Source organism: Pagrus pagrus (genome assembly GCF_965226575.1).
Source record: "Pagrus pagrus genome assembly, chromosome: 6".
NCBI classification, from domain to species: domain Eukaryota; kingdom Metazoa; phylum Chordata; class Actinopteri; order Spariformes; family Sparidae; genus Pagrus; species Pagrus pagrus.
The window spans coordinates 12672710-12696574 of record NC_140190.1 but is presented as its reverse complement, the minus strand read 5'-3'; the positions used below and the strand labels follow the sequence as shown (position 1 = coordinate 12696574).

The 23865-nt window shown below is 42.2% G+C and overlaps 3 protein-coding genes across 3 annotated transcripts; 1 reads left to right on the top strand and 2 right to left on the bottom strand.

The window, feature by feature from the left end:
- Positions 1-736: 736 nt before the first annotated feature.
- Positions 737-5432, bottom strand: fam78bb (family with sequence similarity 78 member Bb). Its single transcript, XM_084355367.1, has 2 exons — positions 4775-5432; positions 737-3518 (listed from the first exon to the last, which is right to left on the bottom strand). The coding sequence occupies exons 1-2, from the start codon at positions 5149-5151 to the stop codon at positions 2996-2998; spliced, it is 900 nt and encodes a 299-aa protein (XP_084211493.1). The 5' UTR covers positions 5152-5432; the 3' UTR covers positions 737-2995.
- A 2768-nt stretch (positions 5433-8200) lies between these two features.
- rex1bd (required for excision 1-B domain containing) lies at positions 8201-11624 on the top strand. The gene is made up of 5 exons (XM_084355963.1): positions 8201-8342; positions 8857-8939; positions 9084-9288; positions 10884-10972; positions 11165-11624. Exons 1-5 carry the CDS (start codon positions 8340-8342, stop codon positions 11235-11237), a joined length of 453 nt encoding a protein of 150 aa, XP_084212089.1. The 5' UTR covers positions 8201-8339; the 3' UTR covers positions 11238-11624.
- On the bottom strand, positions 11622-23573 carry crlf1b (cytokine receptor-like factor 1b). The gene is made up of 8 exons (XM_084355964.1): positions 23348-23573; positions 20629-20907; positions 20412-20541; positions 20021-20193; positions 17179-17336; positions 15471-15639; positions 13946-14127; positions 11622-13107 (listed from the first exon to the last, which is right to left on the bottom strand). Exons 1-8 carry the CDS (start codon positions 23403-23405, stop codon positions 13084-13086), a joined length of 1173 nt encoding a protein of 390 aa, XP_084212090.1. The 5' UTR covers positions 23406-23573; the 3' UTR covers positions 11622-13083.
- Positions 23574-23865: the final 292 nt, after the last annotated feature.

The window sequence follows — 23865 nt, the reverse complement described above, 5'->3', positions numbered from 1 at the left end:
TGCACTCTGGTGTTTCACCTTCATCAGTCGTGAATCTTCATAAAAACACACTTTATAAAAGCTCAGAATGGCACAGGAGAGTCTGTAAACCAAATACTGCACCAATCTTTAAAGGTTCAGTTCACCAAATTACAAACAAAGCACTTTTTTTTTTTTTGCTTCTACCGGAATCGAGGCACGCAGATGTTCCAGTTCAGGTTTTTAGATGTCTGTCCCTTTGATTAACCATTCAGTGTGATGTAGGTGAAGGAAATGTCATTTCTGCTCAATGCTTTGACAAAGTATTTAAAAATGTATTTCAGCCTGACCTAGATGTTTCCTGGTTGGGTTGAACAATTAATCGGAATATTATTGTAATTGCAATATGGCCAAGTGCAATATCCAATATTACGGGAGCTGTAGTTTCTGTTTACAAAGTTAAAATATGTCACAATAAACCATTTGAATCCAATTAAAGGGGCACTATTTAGTTTTGGAGAAGAAATTCAGACTCTGAATTTTAATATTTACAATATTAATGAAGTAATTATACAAACTCGGATTATTATTTTTTTAAATAAGTGAATAAACAAGCTGTTCTCAGAGGAAAATAAGGTCCCCACAACACTGTTTGAAGCTAGAAAGGTGGCAGGGTCCGCCAAATATAAACAAAGTAAAACGGTACGAAACATTTTTGTCCTTAAAGGTCAGTTTGTTTATTTAGTTTGTTTAGGCATAAAAAAAAATCAGTTAATGAAGATTTTTCTCTTCTGATTTAAAATTTCTTCCCCAAAACAACAAAGTGCAGCTATGAAGGAATTTCTTTAATTGATAGTCAGCTGCCTTAACAATCGATTATTTGTTAATCATCAGTAATATAAAACAATCATCAACATCCCTGGAACAGACATTCATTGTTCATAGAAGATTTAGTGTAAATGCCAGTTATTTTGTTAATTCCTCGAACGCCACCATGAGGTTTACATTCTCGCTTTTTAGTTAAATATCTAAACGACTACTGGATGGGCGGTCATGAGATCTGGCTCAGATATCCATGGTGCCCAGAGGATGAATCGTAGTTACTTTGGCTATTAACTGACTTTTCGTCTAGTCCAAATTTTGGTTTATGACCAAATACCTGCAGAAAGATATTCCCATCAGCCTCAGCTGTACGTATTGCTAGTAAGCAACAGTCAGCCTCACAGAGCTGCTGTCGTGTTTAAAAGCAGTTTGTCAAAGCTGTTATCACTGAAGATATTTCCTTCACCTCCAACCTGGAGCCAGACATCTCACTGGTAGATACTTAATCCTGCTAGAAGTAGGTGAGAAGCTATGTTTTTTTGTAATGCAGGTAAACTGATTTTTTTAAAGGGTAACTTCACAATTTTACACATTAAAGTGTGTTTACAGGTCATGGGGAGTACTGCTGCATACATGAGACCTTTTGCGGCTCCAGAGGAAGCTGCATGTAATCTGAAAAAATGCCTCTAGTGATGTCACTCAGCGCCAAAGTTGCATTGTGGGTAATGTAGGCACCAGGTTTTGAAAACGCGTCCACTGGTCTGTACTGCACTCCTTTTAAAGAAGTTGGACTCATCGTGGAAAGTTTAAAGGATCAAAATCGATACAGCAGGACGAGAGAGGTCACCTTTTGTAATCCACGCATTCTGCTTCCTTCATTACCCACAATGCAACTGAGCGACTGAGTGACATCACTGTAGACAAGCTGCTTCCTCTGAAGCCACAAAAGGCTTTATACTACTTTTTTCACATATGTAGCAGCACTCCCCAAGACCTGTAAACACACTTTAATGTGTAAAATTGGTGTAGGTACCCTTTAAATCTTCTAACGTAAATATAATCATCTTTCACGACAATCTGTGTCCTTAAACAACATTTACTGACTGGATAAAGATGCATTGTTTCACTTGCAGAGGACAAACCGAAGACAGACTCCTTTTATGACATGTAAAGTAAAGTAACCTTGCGTCTCCGCCTCACAAAGCTGATCAGATTGGACTTGGGAAAGACAAAATCATGTTTTTACTGCAGAAGGCTGTCATCAACACAGGCATCGCTGGCTTTCAAAAGGCAGGGAGCGAGAAGCTCTGCAGCTTGGATGAACTGGCCATTTGTGTTTGAAATTAAAAAAGAAATCCTGCTGCAGGGCTTCATTTAAAATTCTTTCTCGCTGCACAAATCGTGTGCATCAACATTAAATCCAAGCTGTGATTTCAACATTTTTATGTGATATGTTTAAAAAAAGAAAAGTAGCTCTGAGGATGCGTGTATGTCGACAATCTGTCTGTTGTCACAAATGAGGGCCCTGGTGTGTGTGTGTCAATGTGTGTGTGAGGCAGTCTGGTGTGACAAAGCAGCAAGCCCGGACCCAACCCTGGGGCTCCATTATAGAAAACACACAAACACATACACACATGCCTGCACACCCACACTCACACCGTCTCCAACACCTCAGCTGATATTATACTTATCTCTGTCCGTCATGAATAAACTTGTCCGACCTGTATGACACATAAACACGAACACCTTTCCTTGGTTACACTCTTACACATCAGCACTTCACTGCACAGTACAGAGCAGGCCAGTATTACGTCATCATTAAGGCCGAAGAACCTTTTTAAACAGGGTCTGTGTTTAGGCTTGATCGTTTCTTTCTGGGCCTGAGTAGCTACAGTACAGGTTTGAGTTAAATCCCAGCACCAGAGTTAGCTTTGCTCATTTGTGCTGGGCTGGAGTGAAGGCCAGGACAGCTCAACAGCACCTGAAGGAGAGACCAACACACTTTCTGGATCGTCAAAGGCAGCAGTGGGGAATTAAGGCAGTTGTCCCCTCAAGATTTTACGCGCTAAAAGACTCTGTTTTGTGCCAATGACAGTTCAAACCTCGGCCTGATTATAGATCTTCAATTTTTGTTTTTTCGTCTGATTGTCTCCTCAGCCGTTTCGCTGCACTCTGATGTGATGTAACAAACGGCCGATCCGATGCTCTCAACACTCTACTTGGGCGGTATGACGACGAGCGGAGGTCCTCTCCTCGGCCTCCACATCAGTACCTGGGCGTCGTTGGCGTTGGGCCTCCCCATGGCGTTCGGAGGGATGGGCTCCATGCGGGTCAACACCCGCGGCTGGTCCTGATGCACCCGGCCCACCAGCCTGGCCCTGGAGCCCAGAGGCAGGGACGGATCCACGGCGATGTCGACCCTCATCCTCCACTTGATGGTGTGGAGCAGGATCTTTTCCCTGGACGTGGTGTTGAGCGCCACCAGCCAGGTGGTGAAGCTCTGGTCCCTTTTGATGTTAGTCAGTAGGGGCGTGTTGGATTCACTGACCGGCACAGCCCAGGTGACGCTGGGGTAAAAATTGTCGTTCATGCTGACGATGAAGCGGGATGGCTTGGAGGTGGGGCCCACTATGGTGACAGTTTCTGTGGTGTTTCCGTACCAGGGGTAGCTCACGCCGTCTGAGTCGCTGATGGCCCTCACCAGACCTTCTCGAAGCTGAGGCAGCTCCCAGCTCGACCTGAGAGGAGACAGACAGTGTGAGGCTGGAAACAGTGGAGAATTCTGGGTAACTGTGTTCCCTTAAACGCACAATATCCACGAGATCCACGAGGGGAACAATTATGGGTGATCCTTCCACTGCTTAGAGGAACTATTGTCAGTAAATAATAATAATAAAAAATGTGTTCAACTACTGTTAAGTTTGCTTTTTAAAGCCTCAATCAGTCACTCAAGCATTGGATCTCACTGCTTGGATGAGCAATAATAATTTTCCGGGTCTGTCGGCTGTTAATTGAAAATAATTAGTCCTGACATCAAAAGAGATCCCTTTCACATAGACTAGTGCATTGATTAGTGGATAAACCGAAAAAAACACCTCTGTTTTGTCAATTAATTATCAGCTATCCTACTAAGTTTTAACTCCAAATGTGTATAAATGCTGCTTCTCTCTGCATTTTACTGTTTGTGGCTGTCGTTTTGCCAAATCAGGGAGCTGAAACGTGCCAACTTTTCCACTTTTTTCAACCTTGGATGATAAAATGATGAAGGACTGTCGGCATACTCCTTTAAGTCTGAAGCATAAAAAGTTGTGTTTTTTGTTTACCAGGAAAACAACAGAAGCGACAAGATCATCTCACAAAGGCTTCAACAATCGCATCCAGACATGAGCTTGAAGTGAGGCCGCAGCAGCCGGCTGTATGTGATATCTAGTGGTTCAGTGTGTCAGCGGATTAACATCATCTCTTTGTGTGCCCCCAACAGTTTTTGTCATCTGGTGGCCCTCTTCCATCTATTTGTTGCGCTTACACGACCAAATCTGATGACAAGCCCCCCTAAGCCCCCCATATCCTCTCACCCCTACGCCCACCCACTCCAGGATTAAACACCCCCTCACATATGCCCTCCAGATAACATACGTGTGTGTGTGTGTGTGTGTGTGTGTGTGTGGTGGGGGAGGACATGTCTCAGAGTGTGAGAGCATCAACTGTTGTTTAGCTCCTTTTAATAGCAGCTTTTATATTTGGGTGCCAAAGTCACAGGAACAGAATCTGTCGGTGGGCGTCTGAATGAAGCACAGTTAACCTGCTGCGCGCACAAATGCTCCTCTGCGTGATGCACAAGCGCGGAACATGTTATTGTACAGAGTGTGCGCGCGTGCATCCAAACCCTCACGCACGCTGTATTTATTTTATTTGATTTATTTTTAAATGTTGCATCTGAAAGCACGTCACGAGGGTCGGATGGGGACGCGGGTGAACAGAGGTGTGAACTCACATGCCGACGTCTCCGTAGGTGTTGTAAAATTCCATCTGGGTGCACGCCTGGATCCAGCCCACCACCCATGTCTCATTGCGCGGGATGGGAGGCATCACAATCCGCGCCGAGGCTTTGAAATAGGGCGTCTTGTATCGAAGCACTATGGGCGAGTTCTCCTCGATGACAGTCGGGCAGTGGTCTATGGTGGCGGACAGGTCGTACACCACGATGTTCTCCCGCTTGATGCGCGACTTGTTACAGGCTATGCTCTGGATGCAGCCCATGGCTGTGCAGGTGAAGGTGATGGTCAGGAGCAGCCAAGAGAGCCCGACAGGCCTGGGGAGCAGCGCTGCTGACCGGGACTCGACCAGTACCAACACTATGAGGCCGTGCATCAGATGAAGCTGTAAGGCAAAGGTGGGTGCTACCACTCCGTAGGCCCCGATCACAATCACAATAAGGCTTGAGTGAGGAGGGTGGTGGTGGGGGGGTCCAGGGTCCAGGTTCAGTCCCTCTGTGTCAGCAGGCCCTGCTCATGTCCCGGGCTCTGACCCCTCCGGAGGCTCCAAGCCACAAGACAAACACCCAGCAGGGATTAATAAAGTATCACATGAATTTCTGATATGATTGTATCCTCACTGTCCGTTTCCGTGCGCCCTCTCCTCAAGGATTCCTGCAGGAACCCTTGCCTGTAACCCTTGATCCTCTTCTTCCTTCCCCGAGCTGTCATGTCACAAGAGGCGTCGGGGGACCGGCGGACACCGGGGCGCCGGCAGGGGGACCCGGTGGTCGGGCGGCGAGGCTTGTTGATGCGGCACTGGACATGAGATGCTGCCGCTGCCTGTAACCCGAGCGGCGGCGTTACTGTCCGTCATGCCGCCTGTCGACTCGACGGGAGGGAGACCCGGTGAAACCAACGCAACCTGGGAGTCGGAGCATCTGTGATGGGAGAGAGAGATTAAAAAAAAAAAAAAAGAAGAAGAAAAAAGGGAAAAAAAACAGCTTCCTCTTGCAGAGTTAGACGACACAGGGAGGCGATTTCCGATCACAGTCAGCTGTAAATAAACCGACTGTCAACATCTGGTGAAGCCTGGTGAAACGATCGCATCAGGGCTTTTAAAACAAAAACAAAAAAGAAAAAAGAAAAAGAAAAGAAAACAAGTGTGACTGTCACCGTGGAGGGCAGCGTCCGCCGCTCGGCATCCTCATCTGGTGAGAGCTGCACGGCCGTGTGTCGCTGTTCAGCCTGCGTGGTGCTGAAGATGCTGAACGGACCAATGAGCGGCGGAGGGAGACTGAAGGCGTAGGAGTGCCCGCGTCTGCACGGTAGTAGCTCCACGACCCCCTTCCTCCATGTTGGAATAATGCTTTCCTAATCGCATAAACACAAAGCAGACAGATCAGGCTCCGGTGGAGGGGCTGATGGGGGGGGGGATGTCAGCTAATGAGAGGCAGCAACAGGTGATCTGTGTACATCTCAGGTGTCATCGTGGAGGTGTTTGCATCAAGATGTTAGTGTATAAAACGTCACTCTGAAAAATTGTTGTCTATACATTTTTATTACCACATCAGTGGTGTTTCTATGGTATTTCTTTCTGTGTAAGAGAGACGTTTGATTGGTCAGTGGCAGTCAGCTGCTGGAGGCTTTATGTCACTTTTCAAAATAAAACCGTCACCAAAGCAGAAGATACATCAGCAGCAAGGTCCAGTTTGTGATCCTCATCAGTTACATGAGTTGTAACAAGAAAATAAAACGACTTCACTCATGTTTACCGCACTCAGCACTACCAACACCCTCCCACCCCCTGTTGTCAGACTGCTTTACAGCCAGCCAGCACCTAACAGACACCTTACATATTTTTACTCATGCTTACACAATATGTTTTTATTCTGATATATCAGCATTTTATTGGATACTCAAGTATTTTACTGCACTTAGGTTTTTGGTGAAGTTTCACTGATTATATTAAATATTTTATGCTTTTTTCTGATGGTTTTATGTTTCATCAGATATATTGTCCATTTCTTTTTTCATGTAGACTTTTGTGGTTGGAATATATATATATATATATATATTTTTTTTTACTTGAACTTAAATTGCATATTTTTATTGAAATAAGCCGTTGTCATTTAAATGTACTTGTAAAAATTGCAATGTATTCACCAGGGGGTCGACCGATATGGCTTTATCAGGGAAATTTTGAGGTGCTTTACTTCTCAAGCTTTATAATTCCTCTGCACTACATTTATTTGATACATTTAGTTTAGTTACTTTACAGATTCATATTATTTAGCGTTTATAGGCTATTCATTGTAACATGTTATCAATGAGTTACTGTTAATGCACATTGTGTGAGAGGATGTTGCATCAGAGCCAAAGCAGCACATTTTTAGATTAGTTTATTTTATCAGTAATCTGATACCAATAAACGGAAAAATGCCAATATCAGTGCCAATTATCAGCCAGGGCTGATAATCTGTCTACTCCTAGTATTCACTTCTTCATTCATTTGACCTTATGGAACAATTATATGAACTTATTTAAACCTTACTCTGCTCCTTATAATTTGTAGATGACTACAGCAAACAAACAACAAACATTTGAAGGAGCTACAAGCATGCAAATGTGTAAAATATTGATTTTGGATCTGTGTACGAAGAGACTTTTTGTTCATAATTGCTTTATTTTGACCAATACTATTTATCTTAATTGTGAATACAGTTTCTGTAATCACCTGTATTATATTTTTTAAGGGAGACCTATTATGCGTTTTTGTTTTTTTTTCCTTCAGTGTTTTTGTTCTTGTGCATATAGAAGATCTTGAAAGTTAAAAAGGTCAAAGTCAGTGGTCTCACTTTAATTCTGTGTCTTGTCATGTCACCATGTCACACAGTTACATGATTTATGTCTAGTTTGGCTCGTAATAATTGATTTTAGCACAGCAACTCTTTTGGTGTCAGCAGTGCTGGGTCAGGCGTGTGTGAGCTGACCAATCAGATCCGACTGGGTATTCAGGACAGGAGCCTTAAAGAGACAGGAGCTAAAACAGAGCGTTTCAGACAGAGGGGAAATACAGTGTTGCAGCACTTAACAGTTTGAGAAAATAATGCTTTTTTTGAGCGTTAAAGCATGAAAACGTATTGTAGTAGTAACCCAACATGAAATTATGACTCTGAAAATGAGCATTATATGTCTCCTTTAACACTCAAGATGCTCTGGGTTAATCTTGGTAAACTGTCGCACACAGGACGTGTTATTACACATGTAGCACTAAGGCTGGTCACAAACATTTCGTTTAAACATAGAGTTGTGTTTGAACTCATTCATTAAACAAGACAGTCTGTCTCTTGTCAATGGAGGCTACAGAAGGAACAGTGGAGGTCTGTTGTTACAGTACATGAGAACCTTTATTTTGAAATCCAACGGTACACACAGCGCAGCATCGTCACTTCCGGGTAGCAGGGCAGTGCAGGCTGCTGATTCACACACTGACGAGAGACAACGTCCTGTGTTCACAAAATATTAACATGTCTGTGTTATAAACTACTGAAACTCAGCGACACAATTCCCCGGCAGGTTATCATGGTGAGTATCTGACATTTTATACAACAGTTTAATGTCTGCGAGCCTTAAAACTGCCACTTCTACACGTGCTAAGCTAAGCTAAGCTAATGGTAACTTGGCTACCAAAGCTGAAGTTGTAGTGTTTCAAGCAGAGTCAGTGAGCTGCCTGGTACCTGAGACTTTACTGTAGTTAAATCAGATTATTCATGTAATAAGCCTTTGTATTATTTCCCCTTGATTAACACTAATAACAACTAGTCAAGTCAGTACATCAACTGCACAGGTTATGAGAGCTCTAACAGGAAGAAAGTGCTGAGTGTGTTCAAAGGCAAAAACACAATAAAGTCATGATATTTGCAAAGATTTCATGATATTCAGCCTAACTATATTTTTTCACACATATGATTTGAACCACAGCAATGATAATAGTAGTAATCCCTCTTGGATTTATTCATATTCTGTTAAGTCTCTCATATATCATCCCTCACTAGATGTCATGTGTTAAATTTGTCTAAAGGTGATTTCCTTCCTGTAGGTCCCTACAGACTTTAAAGCCCTGATCCAGAGGTTTTATCACCTTCAGTCAGAGCGGGTGGAGACCTATAATCTCTTTGAAGAGTAAGTTTGGATATAATCTACTACACTGTCACTGTTATTTCATCCAGGGATAATTTTTCTTGATTTCAGACACAGAGACATGTTATTATACGCCTCGTTCATTTCTGCTTGTGTATTTCTTGGTGATGTTTCTGCTGCCTCCAGAGGGCACGAGGCCTACTTGAGGACGGGGCCCCACTATGACTTCGACCACTACAGGCAGCTGGTCCACGAGATAACTCAGGCCTTCGTTGGCATCTCCAATGAAGTGCTGCAGATCAAGGGGAAGCTGCACCACGACTTCGACAGGCCAGACCTTTCTGAGCACATAGAAAAGCTGCAGAGCAAAGAGAAGCAGAAACTTGACCTGGTAGGTAAACGCTCTCTGTACCGATTTTATATGGAGGCCACAAGATTGCGGTTTACAAGATAAGGAACATTTTTATAACAAAAAATGTGTAAATGCTTTAACAGTAAATTGGGCGTACACTGGTTCACCTACAAGTAGAAGGTGAAGGTGATATAATACTGTATTTACAATATAATGTGCAATATGAAAGTGAATATCATACGCAGTTATACTTGTCAGTATTAAATAAAATAGCACTTTTACATTGTCAGGTACAATATTCCTAATATACACTTTATTACCTTTTATTACTTCTCAATATTATTACATATTCTACCTTTTCTATTTTTGTTTTATTGTAATTTACTTATTTTCCTAAATTTATCTTATTTGTTGTTGTCTGATGTCAGCATTTACTCCTCTTTACACTTTTTAAATTATTTCTCTATTGTGATTTTGCTTTTTTATTATAATGTTGCTGAAATTTTGGAGCAATCAAGAGCCCAAGAAATTTATATAATCTTATATAATCAGCCGATTTCTAGATACAGACAAATGATAAATACACACACACTCAAACATCTTAAACTGGAAAGAAAAAAATGTAGAAGACTTTAAATTTTATTAATCTATAAACCTTTTTTTATTCTCCATCAAAAATATTTCCTCCCCATCACTTTTAAAGAGTGAAATACTGACGTATGACGTACAAGTCATTTGAGTCATCGTGTCTCAAGTCGACACGTTGTGTCAAGTTGCAACAGTGAGTTGAGTCAAAATCACAATTACTCAAATCGTCTTTAAAAGGTGAATAATATTCCTAATTTACGATTGTTTTCTTTTGTTATATGTACGGTTTATATGACCAGTGTATTGGAGGATTAAATTAAAATTAATTAATTAAAACAAATTAGTTAAATTAATATTTTTTCAATGTTTTATTTAACTGTATTACTAACTATCAGTATTGGTTTATAATCTTTTACAAGAATCTCTATTGTTTACTAACGATGTTTTGAACTTATTCCCATATTAATTACCATGAATATCGTTTCATTTGATGCAGCTCCTCTGTTTCACCACAGGGAGGCAGAGTTTTTGTGCAAGCACAGTTTGTTTTTACTGCTGTAATGTTGGGGACTAAGGGACTTTTTATTCTGGCAGCATAAATGTTTTAAACAAACAACATTTATGAAGGTGAAAAGTCCACAATGCTGCTGATAAGATTATTCGGGGCTTTTCTGTGCCGCCTGCACAACAAACACTAATTTCAGTTAAATTAAAATCATTCAGTGATGATGCATTCTTTCAAATGGTCCTGCTTTCATGAAAGCTGCAGTCTGTCTGTGATGTTCATCATGTTTTGAGTGAGCCTGGTGTTAAAATGTCGACGCTTCAGTGCTTCCCACATTCTTGAACAGTCACATCTGGTGTTCAGAGGCGATATGCAGCACTTTTCATATAAATACACTCCCTTTTTATAGCATTTACTTAACTTCCTTTCTGCCAGTAACGTCATAAAGCTCCTATTATCTTCGAGTTCATCGTCTGTCTCGTCTCCATCCTCCACTGATGAATGGTTTGCATAAATCTTATCTGATGTGCCTTCTCAACAGACAGCCAAGCTGCAGCTGGCCAGGCAGCGGGCCCAGGATCACCCGGAGGACGAAGACTGTCAAGAAAAGATTCAGGAGATCAAGCACGAGTAAGAGCAGCTATTACCTCCCCTCAGTTTACTGCGTGAGCTCCCTGCTGACCGATCCACTCACTCACTATCAGCCTGCTGTCTGCTGCAGCACTTCCTGTCTCCTCCTAATTTAACAGACTTTCCTTTGTTTGTTAAAACTGTCATGTCATCACTAATTTGTTGTGTTTTCTGGGCTCATTTGTTGTCTAGAATCATCAAGAACAAAGAGGCTCTGAGTGAGATCATGCAGGACTTTAAGTATGACTCTGAGGAGTCTGATTGACAGGTGGCTCCCAGGAGACCCGCAGCCGCCCTCTCACATCACCAGACAGCCGAGCTGACAGATCAACTCCACTCTGCTGCAACTTCCATCTTGGACTCCTCGGGCTGCACTTATTGATCCCCCTGCGGCCCCACCCTGCTCGCTGCTGCAGTCTTCTTCCACCCAGGGGGCTTTTCACATTGTGGCTCTGTGTGTTTCTATCTGCAGGCATGCGTTTGAATTAATGTATGCATCAGCAAAAAAACAAAACAAAACAAGAAACCATCTTTATTTCCGTTTGTTTTTTATGCTGTGAAGACTTGTGTAAATAATTCTTAGAGGCTCATCCAGCGATCTTTGTTTATTCGATAAACTGTATATTTTAATAAAAGAGACTTTCAGAAACAAGTTTGACTGTTTTATACGTTATACACAGTATTTGTCAGAGGAATTATTGGTACAGTAAAAGAATATAACTTAGATTAAAAACATTCTTTAAATATGCAGTTATAAAAATATAAACGGTATGAAAAGCGTCTTCAAACACAGACTCAGGACGGTCATATACAAGTTACACGTAGTGAGCCATGTTTTATAGATATTCAATCACTGCTATACAACCAACGCCGCTGCAGTTCAGGACTATCTGATTTTACTGCATGTATGGTGCGAGATTACTGCATTCAGACAGCTTATTCGGTTTCACTGAACAAGAGCTGAAACAATAGATTCATCGATGGAAAGAAAAATGATCTGCCGTTTGCCAATTTTGTTTGATAAGCGTTTCATTTCTTTGTTGTTACCAAATGCCAAACATTAATCGGTGGTAGTTTATTTTGCTTCTTTGGATTTATGCAATCATAAATTGAATATCTTTGAATTTTGGTCAGACAAAACAAAAGATTCGAAGGTGTCAACTCAGCATTCAGGAAGTGATTACTTGTGTTTTTCACTATTTTTTGGACATTTTATTGATGAAACAATTGTTTATTGACCCTTCCTAAGTCCAGCCCTGTAATAACAGTTGAGTATGTTTAGTACCTGGATGTACCTTCATCAATCTTTACTGTTTACTGTTAAACTTATATGTACTCGGTTGGTCTACATTTAAAATAACAGGTTAACAAGATGGTTTAAAGATGTTGCTGTAGGACCTGAAAGCGACACTTGACACCCTCAACATGTGGCAGGGGTTAATAATAATAATAATAATAATAATAATACATTTAACTTATATAGCGCTTTTCAAAATACTTAAAAGACGCTTCACAAAGAAACAAACAAAAAGAAAACATAAAGGGACACATCAAAAGAGAGGGTTAAAAGTTGCAGGCAGTTTTAAAGAGGTGTGTTTTGAGGCACTTGGAGTCGTATTTGTTCTTTTTGTAAGACAAATTGTGTCCGTTGTAATCTAATATAAGAAAACAGTCATTAGTTGCAGCCCTGCACAGAACCATTTCCAACAGTAATGGATGTGGAGATACATAACAATCATAACCCTGTAATCTCATTCAGAGTCCACAGTTTTACAACAAAACATGTCTTAACCTGGAACAGGCGGGTCGGGGTTGTTTTGTACATTCTGTTACAATAACTTCTCTCCCCCACAATAAAAGTGCAGTTACTGAGGGCCTACGTATTTGTGCAAACAGATCTAACAGTCAGCGGAAAAGGCAGAAAAAGGGCTGCATTGTCTTCACTTATCTTCCACCCGGGCCCTTTAAACTCAAGACTGTGACCAAGCACTGCAGTCAGGCTGAGGGCGTTGGACCTCTCGCACAGCCGGGCCCCTCGGGGCCAGTTAACTGTCAGTGTTTCTTGATGCTGTTCTTGAATTAAAACACCACAGTGGTGCCGGGCGGCGCTGCTATGAATTATCGTCTTGCAGAATCTGAAAAGACAAAAGCAGATGGTTCATACTGGGATAATTCAAGCAGGAGATACCACGTAATTTCTAATTTCTCCATCTGGCTGTCACATTAATCTCATCCCCTCTTCTCTTTCTTTGCATCATCTCTTTCTTATTCTCGAGGTACTGCTCTCCTGCCCTCCCCCTGCTTCCTTACCTCTCAGGGTAATCAATGGGAGCCTGTCACAGTTTGTGAACAAAGACATTATTCAGGAGACAGCGTGTGCCCTATGAAACACAAAAACCTGCAGACTGCTGAACTAATTGAGTCAGGTGGAGCGAAGGTTTCTGTGAGTTCGAGGACTGAAGCAGAGGAGGATGTGGCTGCTCTCGCTCAGACGATGCCGGGGCTCTGCGTGCCATTTGGCCCCAGTTGTTTTTGTGAAGGGGGCTCCTCACGCCATGAGAAAAACAAAACACAAAAGGAGCACATTTACAGCGGGCCGTTGATTACATTTACATGCTCGCCTCTCTTTGATGTGGTCCTCGTCTCCGTCGTTAAAATATGTAATAAAATCCGAGTGCATATCTACTTTTATGCCTTCGCTTCTGGGCCAGTAAAGGCAAAACCGCACATTTTACCTGATCATAAAGTCTGGACTGAAACTTCCCAGAGCCAGTTCAAGAGAGATCAGTCCTCTTTGTGTTTGTGAACAGAAAAAAATAAAATGCTGACCACATGGCATAACAAAGGCAGGGTCAGAAATTCAGCTCGGGACTTCAATGCAGCAGTGGCTGTTTGTGTTTGGTGAGAGTGGCTCGGCAGAGATTATGAAAAGAGAGACAGAGACGGAGACAGAGGGAGATTGTGCTTACCTACCTGGTTGCGCGTTCTGTGCGTTTTCTGCAGCCACACCCTCCACTGGTCGTACAGTTTGATCGACATGCCGCTGCAGCCGTACGCGTGCTTGCGGACCCAGCCGAAGAACTGCTTGAGTTCCCGCCGCAGGGTGGAGTTCTGCTCGCCGGGCTTGGGATCACAGGAGCCGCTCTGCAGCCGCTCTGGGAAGGGAGGGAGAGGGAGAGGGAGAGGGAGGGGGGTGAGGAGGAGAGGAGAGGAGAGACAAAAGAGAGAGTGTGAGGGAGGAAAGGAAGAGGTAAGGGAGGAGGGGAGGGAGGGTGAGAGAACAGCATCAAGGTTATAGTCGGGACAAGTGTTGGTACGAGGTGGTGTGTAGATGCTCGCCGTGTGATGTGTCAGCATCAATGTGATTGACATGTTTTCGGCACTTATTCGCGCAGTCAGCGTTTTCACAGAGGAGGGAAAATCAACTCCAATCCCATAAAAAAGAGAAAAATCTAATAAAACAGATACCCTCATGCTACTTTAAAAAAAATATAGAGCTGCTTTTAACTAATTTATCTATTTGGCTGTTTTTATAGTTTGACATGTTTTAAAAATCATATTGTTGTTTATTTTTTATTAGTATCCAGATCTCTCTGGAATGAGTGGATTAACATTTTGAAATGAATTAAAGGGGAGTTCTGGTATTTTTTAAACCTGGGCCCAATATTCACATGTTTTGATGTTTAAATGAGTCAGACTTAGGAATTGGTCGAGCCTCAGCTGGCAGGTCGTCACCGCTGCAGCGTAATCCTTTGGGGCAAATCCTTCTGTCTAAGTTAAATCTGAAGCAAGTGTTGTTATCTTAGGGTCCATATAACTTGTATTGTTAGGATGGCGGTTGGTCAACCACCTTTCATTTAAAGAGAAATGTTTCTTTTTTTAATGTGGAGGTGATGTACCACACTTACTGGATGCTACTGAAAGTCTGCGACAATCACTTCTTCATGGCGAACAACAGAGCCCGATAACGACTTCCTGCCTCTGTAGAGTAAATACCACACGACCAATGTAACTCATTATCTGCTCCTCCTGCTCCCAAACCTGCTTCCACTCAAACTTTATAGGCCCTGTGTGCGCCGCGGACAGACAACCAGCTTTTTAACTTGATCAATCTTTGAAGCCGACATCCAAAATCTATCAAATGTCCCCCTGGCTCTCTGCAGTTCCTTCTAATCCTCTGCTGAGAGATCTCTATCAAGGTATGTAGCCTATTGATGTTTGGTTCCTCCTGGGTCACATGCGGTTTGGATCTTCTTGTTCAGGATGTTGAAACGAGGATAACGACGTTGTTTTTCTGGCTTTAATTGGTGATGAAAGGTTGATTATTAGAGAGATTTGTGGGCATCACAGACAGTTGGGAAGCATTTTAAAAGCCATTGAAAGGACAGACAGTTCTGCTTTTAAACATTTGGTGGTTTTTGTATTGAATGACCAGAAGAGACAGGCACTGCTTTGTTCATACAGTCTTCTATAAACTATCTCATGGCAAAGGACTCACCACTGCTCGGTGTGGAGGCGGCAGCCGGGTGGCTCCAGTCACTCCAGATGCCGGCCTTTCTGGAGCCGTAGATGCCCACTGGATTGCACCTCACCTGGACAAAATAGACAGTCCCGGGCTGGAGGCCTGCCAGCCTACACGACGTCTGGTTACCTACGTCGTCTACCACCTGTGAGAGGCAGTGTTAAATCCGTTAGCGAAAACAAGGATGAAAAATGTTCATCAACGATCTTTTTCCATGACAAAGACAGGAAGCTGATGAGCTGGAAAATACATATTTGATATATTGGTATGTTTCCCCAAAAAATTCCCCAACTTTCTGGCCCGTCTGTCAGAATATTAACAATGCAACAATGTCATCGATTGACGTGTGCAGATTCCCAGAATCCAAGGTGATGCTGTCCCAAACTGATAGAAAGTTAATGACAACTACATGACACAAAAAAGAGATTTATGGACACGTTTAATTTATAATTCGGTGGAAAGGAAACCCCATGAAATGCAGTAAAGGGAGACTTGAAGTCGTACCACCCTGCTCTTAATACCGCAACAAGTTAGCCAACTTTAAGTCCTAATATTAAATAAGCATATATATTTGCTAACGCTAAATCAGTGTTACTGGGCAGTCGGCTACGTCAACTTGTGGCTAATTTGCTAACAAGCTACGTTAGCCTGGCTGGAACCTAGTTTAACTGTTTAAGTAAAAGTGTTTAGAGAGTGAAATGTTGCTTTACGAATTTCAACACCGTTTAGCCGAATTCAATTACATTAAAGGCGTAGTTCGTAGAATATGGCCAGAATTAAAATGTTTTTACAAAAACATAGGGGGCAGAATATCACCAGAGTAACCGACAATCGCCGCTCTTTGCTAGCTATCATTAGCTGTAGTTAGCTACCATTAGCTAATGTCTCAGTTAGCTGTGGTGCTAGCGGCCCTAGAGTTTGTCAAAGTGGTATTTCAAGACAGGAACAGGCCAGGGCTAGCTGGTTAGCATGCTAACTTCATCTCTACAACACAATACATACACATCTTTGACTTCACATTAACACTGTTGTTTCTTCACATGCTGTCAATGATGTTAGTTCATTTTGCAAATGTTTTAAACTTAAATGTTGGCCTTATCTTACACATTGCTCCTTTAAAGAGAAAACATTTAGACCAATTAAAAGTCTATGACTAAATCTAAAATGGCTGCCAACATTAACACTAGTAAGAGGGTCAGTTCTTGTTTACTTCAACTAAACAGAAATATTTGCAGCATCTTTTCTTTACTGTTAATATTTTAAACTTTGTTTTGCTTTAATTTTGAACGTGGCTTTAAATATATTCCCACATTATTTACTCAGTCCTCTCATTCAATAATGAATCCAGATATTAAAAGACGTGGTGTGTACCTGCACAGCAGAGAACACATAGCAAGACGCTGTGGGCAGAAAACCTCAAAGAAGCAGTTTGAAGGAGTGATGTCTCTGAACTGCTCCACTACTGCACATTTGGATCAAAGCCAGCTTTCAAAAATCTGCCAGCAAAGACTCAAAAGCACCAGTCGAGGCTTTTACACAAGTGTTATTTGCTTTATATGCAAGAGGCGACAGCTGCAGCAGGAGCAACTTCAGCGCTGCACCTCAAATACTTCAACACCTGTCTCAGAGGTGTCATAGCTGCAGAGGAAGTGTGTTAGTCTGCAGGTTTGTGTGTGTGGACCACCTTCCATTCAGTGCTGTCCTCCAGTCTGTAGCGTATCTGATATTTGGCCTGGAACAGGACGTCCTTGAGCTCGGGGGGGCTGGCCCAGCGGACCGTCAGCTGGTCCTCGAGGTGGCCGACACGACTCACCTGCACGCTGGCAGGAGGGTCTGTAGTCACTGCACGGACAAGGACAAGTGTTTAAAAAGTTGTATACAGCAGATGTAAAGTTCATGTGGAAATGACACAGAATGCAAAGAGGTTTGACCTTAAAAGAGATGTGAAACCAACAGTGAACGCTGTAACACTGAGGGAAGACAAACATCAAATGACATCATTCTTTACAGTGAGGATGCCATCTGTTTCTTATACAAGTTTAAATTAGTCTTTATTTATTTATTTATTTATTTATTTCTATGTTTTTTAATGTTTTTTGTGCAAGATTCCTTAATTTCAGTTCCTCATTGGAAGGAAAGCAAGCGAGTCTCTCTAAAAGGATATCAATTTCCTGAATGCAGTGAATAAAAACAAAAAAAAAGGCCAGTCAGTAAAATCCATCATGAAAACAGATACTGAAAAACAGACATTTCCAGGAAACCTCCATCTGGTTTCTGTTCGACTTCTGCAGGTCAGATCAGTCCAACTGAGGAACAGTTCTTCTAAATGTCAATTAACTTACAGTTAACGACTACCGAAGCCCTAAAGGGCCATGCATTCATGCATTTTATTTCCTCTGTTTTCCCGTGATAATTAACCAAATTTCATTTGTTTTCTTGAGATCTGGAGTTATTATCTCGAAATAACAAATGCCGTTTTCACGAGATAACGGGATAATTTTCTCGAGATCTCGAGATAACGAAACTTTGTTTTCCTGAGATAATGGTATAATTAATTCGAGATTTCGAGATAATGACTGTGATATGATAGGCATGAGATTTCCATCACACACAAGTGGCATGGCATGTCAGTTAGTCTCTCAGTCATCATCTGGTATCCATGGAGATGCCCGGGACCTCGTAGCCGGTCAGCTATGTAGTTAACGACGACATCAGCCTCACATCAGGCTGCCAATATAGCTGAAGCCATGCTAACCATCTTTTTAGATTACACACACTAATGTGTATATTATCTGTAATAGCAAGGCATAATGCTATTTCAGCCTGTGTCAGGCCTTGATTGAAAAGATATGTGATGCGGTGATCGACATGCTCCTGCTCCTCTGACATTGCTACGCTGAATGATGTTTCCTGCAATGATTTAATATACTACACTATCGTTTTGTTTTCTCAAGATCGTTATCTCGGGAAAGCAAAGTTTCGTTATCTCGAGATTTCAAGAAAATTATCCCGTTATCTCAGGAAAACGGCAGTTGTTATTCCGAGATAATAACTCGAGATCTCGAGAAAACAAATGAAATTAACTCGTTATCACGAGAAAACGGAGGAAATAAAATGTATGAATGCATGGCCCTTTAGGGCTTCCGTAAATGACCATAAATTGTCACTTATTTTACATTTTGAGATGCATATATTAGCAAATGAATTAAATGCAGGGGAAAAAAGTCAGTATTTCTAATCATTTCAGTATCTGCGTATAATAACTGTGTGTGTGTGAGTGAATTACTTGAACTTACTATTTATAGTTATGCAGAAACTAGTTGTAAGTGAAGCTGCACGGCTCACTTCATGTAAGTGGCCTGCCGAGGGCCTGGAAAATGGCAGAATATTAATATTTAATAATATTGGGGTAATTTTCAATAATTTTCAGGTGAGTTAGGTGAGATTCATTTCAAATATGTTGCTCGGGAATAATCACCTACTTAATATGAAATGTCTGGACCCGTAAAATTTGTTCCCAGAAATTATTTTTTATAGTTTAATATATTTTTGTCATTTGAATATATAAAAACTCAGCTGACAGATAAAGTTCTCCTCCTGTGCAGACTGGCTTTGTTTAAGTTCAATCTGTACTTCATCAGTTAGTATGAAACAAAACATTTTACCTGCGGCAATAAAGGATGCAAACAAATCAAGTGCTTTGAAGGAGAGAAAGACGGAGGGAAAGATAAAGGAGACGACAGCACGAGAGGCAAAGAAAGGAGCTTATTAAATGTCTTGTAAAGAGTTTCCTGCTGGTAACCTTCAGACATCATCTGCGGCTGCTCTGTGATGCCGGCGTACTTCATTTGTGCTGTCGCATTCAGCTCGAGAGACAAAGAGGAAATATACTCTGTGAGCTTGTAGTTTCTGTTATTGAGGCTGTACAATTCATCATACAGTGATTTACGGAGGTAGAGGAAGCTCAGGGACGGACGACAAACACCGCTTTCAAAGTGTGGCCACAACACAACAATATTACGTTAGCACTGGGGAAATTGTAAGGAATACCTGCTATAGGTCTCGTTAACCTGAGAGGCATCTGAAGTGCGGTTAACTTTTACAGCAAAACAGTTTATCTTTGAGAGTTTCAGCCTGAACCTATAATGTTGTTACAGCAGCGGGTTGGAGGGAACAAACCATAAAAATAAATCCCCTCTCCTCCAGAGACGTGTGTTAGCCATATGTAGGAGATCTACAGACAAACAATAGTCAAACAGAGGAGAGGAGAGGAGAGGAGAGGAGAGGAGAGGAGAGGAAAACTAAAGGAAAGGACAGGGGAATGAAGGAAAGGACAAAAAAAAGACCGGAGAGGAAAGGCAGGATGGGACATGAAAGGAAATTAAGAAAGGAAAGGAAAGGAAAGGAAACAGTGAATGAAGGGAAGAAAAGAAAAAGAAAAAGAAAACAAAAAAGACAAGGAAATGACCAGAAATGAGTGGACAGGACAGAAGAGAGAAGGTAATACTTGTGTTTGATTCACCCACCTACATCGAGGATGTCGAGGGTGGTGATGTCAGAGGTGGCAGAGCCCAGCTGATTGGCTGCCTCCACCCAGATCTCATACGGGGTGAAGAGGGCCAGGTTGCGGGGGATGTGGCAGGAGTACCGCTGCTTCCCTGTGACGTCGTCTTCACACTCCCTCTCTGTCCCGTACCACCTGGACAGAAACACAGCGACCAAAATAAACTCTGACGTTTGCCTCTGAAACACCGAATGATCATCTTCAACTGTTTCTACACAAGACACACGACACACTGCAGCCTCTGATGTGTCTCAGATGATAAACTAATGCACTTAAGCATTTACTGCTAGTCTACCTGAGCGGTGTTGGACGAGGTGATCACCTGTGAGCTGCAGCAGGTCTGGGGCGCTCACCTCAATTTGTACTTGAGGGTGTAAGTGGTTCGGATGTGGGTCTCACCACGGCCCCCCGGGCTCCACCTGCAGCTCAAGTCCTTCGTGTTGCGGGACCAACACGTTAAATTAACTGGCTTTTCTGGAGGCACTGGAGAGCACACACACATTTATGAAGAGAAAAAAGACAATGAAACAATAATAATTAAGTTGAAGAGACAGAGAAGCCTCCACTTACTGCCCACGTAGAGACACGAACCGGCCAGGACGTGTCCATCAGCTCCATGACACACCAGGTTGTCTCCAGACTGCTGCTGGGAGCCGTCCAGGTCGTGAAGGGTGACGCTCAGGGTGTCGGGGCTCAGCACGCTGTAGGTGCTGCTGGACAGACGCATCCCGTTCAGGGTCCAGTACAACGTGCTGGAGTCGAGGCCGAGCTCGGGGCTCAGAGTGCAGGTGGCTGTCAGACTGGAGCCGATACGCAGGACGGGATCCTGAGGGGAGATCACTGCGACGTCTGGGGGGGTGGACACACACACAAACACATTTCAGTGTGCCTTTACTTTTCTTCATGTCACACCTTCATTGATTTCTGTAAGTGAATATTCTTCATCACAGGATACCTGGATACACTGATTATTGGTATTGGTTTTTTTTGTGTCCGATTGCCAATTTATTAATATAAAATTGCAAAGAATTTGGCTCTGATGCAGCATCCTCTGGAAAATATTCTGTGAAATTATAATAAAGCGTTTGTTCGAGCAAAAAACCTGTTTGTTTTCATTCCATTAAGGATCATTGTGACTGATAATATTAATTTGAATATCCGTGTGATACCATGCAGCGCCAAACTGTGATATTTTCCTGTTGCATCCCTACTTTCATGCACGACAGAGTTTATTGGCCAAAACATTGACCTCTATGCGTTTAAACACACTGTTTCCAACAAGAAACGTTGCAGTGTGTCCACATTTCTTGCACAACTGTAAGAAAACTTTGTGTTTGTGTGAGGAGGAGGAGGAGGAGGAGGAGGAGGAGGAGGAGGAGTACAGCAGCAGCAGCAGCAGCAGCAGCACTGCAGCACAACAGAGCCGGAGCTCTGCACATATTTATGACCCGGTAATGAAGTGGATTTATGGAGCCTCGGTGGGATCAGTCAGAAAGGTCACCCTGGTTTGTCGGTAAAATCCTTGAATGCTTTTCCATACCTCGACCTCTCTTAGACTTTAGGTTTGCCTTTATGATTGATGCCCCTGAGAAACCCTCTGCAGTGTGTTTGAATGTTACCACTGGGCTCCTTCTTCACACAGATATGAGGGTTAATGTGTGGAGGTTTATTAAGCGTGCCTGCTCCAGGTGGGCAGTTGGACAAGCTTTCCAACATGTGTGCTACTGCGCTGTCTCCAGCCTCACTGGATTCATCTGACATGAAGACAGATGCAGAGAGATGGTGATGAAAACTGTATCGACGTGCCAGAGCAGCGTTACATGTGTCTGTTTTCATCACACATGACAAAAAGCTCCACGCACATCGTTGCCTCAGTCTTGGAGTTCTTTCATGCGACAGCGCCGATGAACACGGTTTATTTCCATTTGTCTCATCAGCTGCATCACCACCATGTCTAATAGGCTTGTTCTCAGCGTAATCCCCCATTAGGTACACAATCACATCTAATGATTCCTCTCGCATTAACGTGGTGTCACGGCGTCTAGATTTACTTTAGTGGAAACTGCTACAATTATGATTTGTGTTTTTTATTGATATTATTTCATTAGTTGGTTACGGTGCAATCTAATCAAAGGTTTACTGCATATATAAGCATTATGGTTGAGAGATACAATGACACATACCATCATATATATTTCATTTAGGAACACTCTCCTCATTGATTAAAACCATTAACGAGCAGCATGCTAAGTCACTCCAGGGAGTGCAATGTAGCTGTAGCTGACTACAGCGGGGGCTTATGACTTCCGTGTCCTGCATGAATTTGCGCTATGCTTCATTTATATATTTGTCATCCATCAGAGATTTTTCCATACTTCTATTAAAGCTATGCCTCTTTATGTTTCTCGACTTAGTGGTTCCTTTTGAGCAATACTTCATTGTTACTAGAGATAGACCGCTAAATTAGTCTGGCTGATACACAAGCTGACTTTTTTTTCTTGCTAATATTATTATTATATTATATTATATTAGATTAGATTAGATTAGATTAACTTTATTGCCCACCTCAGGGGAAATTTTCCTTTTGCTTCTCCCGAAGTACAACGAAAGTACATAACAGTACACACACTACACATAGCACAACATACACACTCAATATTGCAAATGTTAATACTTAATATATATATATATATTGGCTGATCTGTAGATATGATTTTCTTAAACATGTCATGATGATATCGGTCTTAAAAATCTGCTCACTCCTCTTGAGTTTTTATAATTTTTTGTGTTGATGTCAGTTCTGTTTTTTTCTGGGACTGAAGGAGGAAGGACTCAACCCTAGTTTTGTTTTTTAAACTCTTGTGTTTTAGAAAAAAGATAATAAATTTACCTTGCAGTTTCTTGCTATGACAGGTTTTTAATTCATTACATTATACAAATAACAGACATTCCCATTCAGTTATTATATCCGACTACACTTTCTCTGCTGATTCCCTGTATAAATTAGCTGTGTATATAAAAGCACCGGAGCTTAAACTTGAAAATCTACCTGCTGTGGTTACCTGGCATAATTATTATAGGTGGGGTGATAATGACACCTGGGCAGGTGAAGAAGAGTCACCCTTCCTGCTGATTTTAATTAAGTCAAACAACTGTTTGATATGGTGAATTTGTTTTTGTTTGTTTGCAGCCTCCATACAGCAGCTCAGTCTAAAACACTGACATAATCTTTAGAAACGCGGAGACCTACAGCAGGACGTCTGCCTGTCGACTAAAGTTTGGTACTCACGTCTCGAGGACAGCAACACATGTGGAACAAGGAGGAGGAGAAACGTGAAGGAGAACATGGTTCTGTCAGTTTTATGTCCTCCCTCTCTGTCTTTGTCCTTGTTGGAGCAGCTTCACTCTCCAGCGGCTCCTGAGTGAAACACACTGAGTGAAACAGGAGGTTTGCTTCCTTTTAAACTCCAGACTGACTCTGCTGCTGCTGCTGCTGCTGTTCTCAGGTTCACGCTGTTTGCTCCTCCTCTGTTTTCCCACACAGCCACGAGCCATTAGTTCTCCTCAACACGTCCCCTCCCCGTCACACACACACACACACACACACACACACACTAAACAAATGAACTAACTGTCCTCAGAGGAAAACACACTTTCATTCTTTTGTACGTTTGCAGGACTCTACTAAGTTGCCACCTTTCTAGTCTCAAACTGTGATCCGGGGACTTTATTCGCCTCGAGGACGGCTTGTTTATGTGTAGAGATATCACATAACTATTTTTCAGTTTGTATTATAACCTTATACTA

Coding starts and splice junctions, on each gene's coding strand:
- fam78bb (XM_084355367.1), bottom strand. CDS start 5,151: ATGCACGGCCTCATAGTGTTGGTACTGGTCGAGTCCCGGTCAGCAGCG. Junction 3,519..4,774: donor ACCTACGGAGACGTCGGCAT/GTGAGTTCACAC, acceptor GTCTCCTCTCAG/GTCGAGCTGGGAGCTGCCTC.
- rex1bd (XM_084355963.1), top strand. Junction 8,940..9,083: donor ACCTATAATCTCTTTGAAGA/GTAAGTTTGGAT, acceptor TGCTGCCTCCAG/AGGGCACGAGGCCTACTTGA. Junction 10,973..11,164: donor ATTCAGGAGATCAAGCACGA/GTAAGAGCAGCT, acceptor TTTGTTGTCTAG/AATCATCAAGAACAAAGAGG.
- crlf1b (XM_084355964.1), bottom strand. CDS start 23,405: ATGTTCTCCTTCACGTTTCTCCTCCTCCTTGTTCCACATGTGTTGCTG. Junction 20,542..20,628: donor TTCGTGTCTCTACGTGGGCA/GTAAGTGGAGGC, acceptor TGTGCTCTCCAG/TGCCTCCAGAAAAGCCAGTT. Junction 13,108..13,945: donor CGCACAGAACGCGCAACCAG/GTAGGTAAGCAC, acceptor TTGTCTTTTCAG/ATTCTGCAAGACGATAATTC.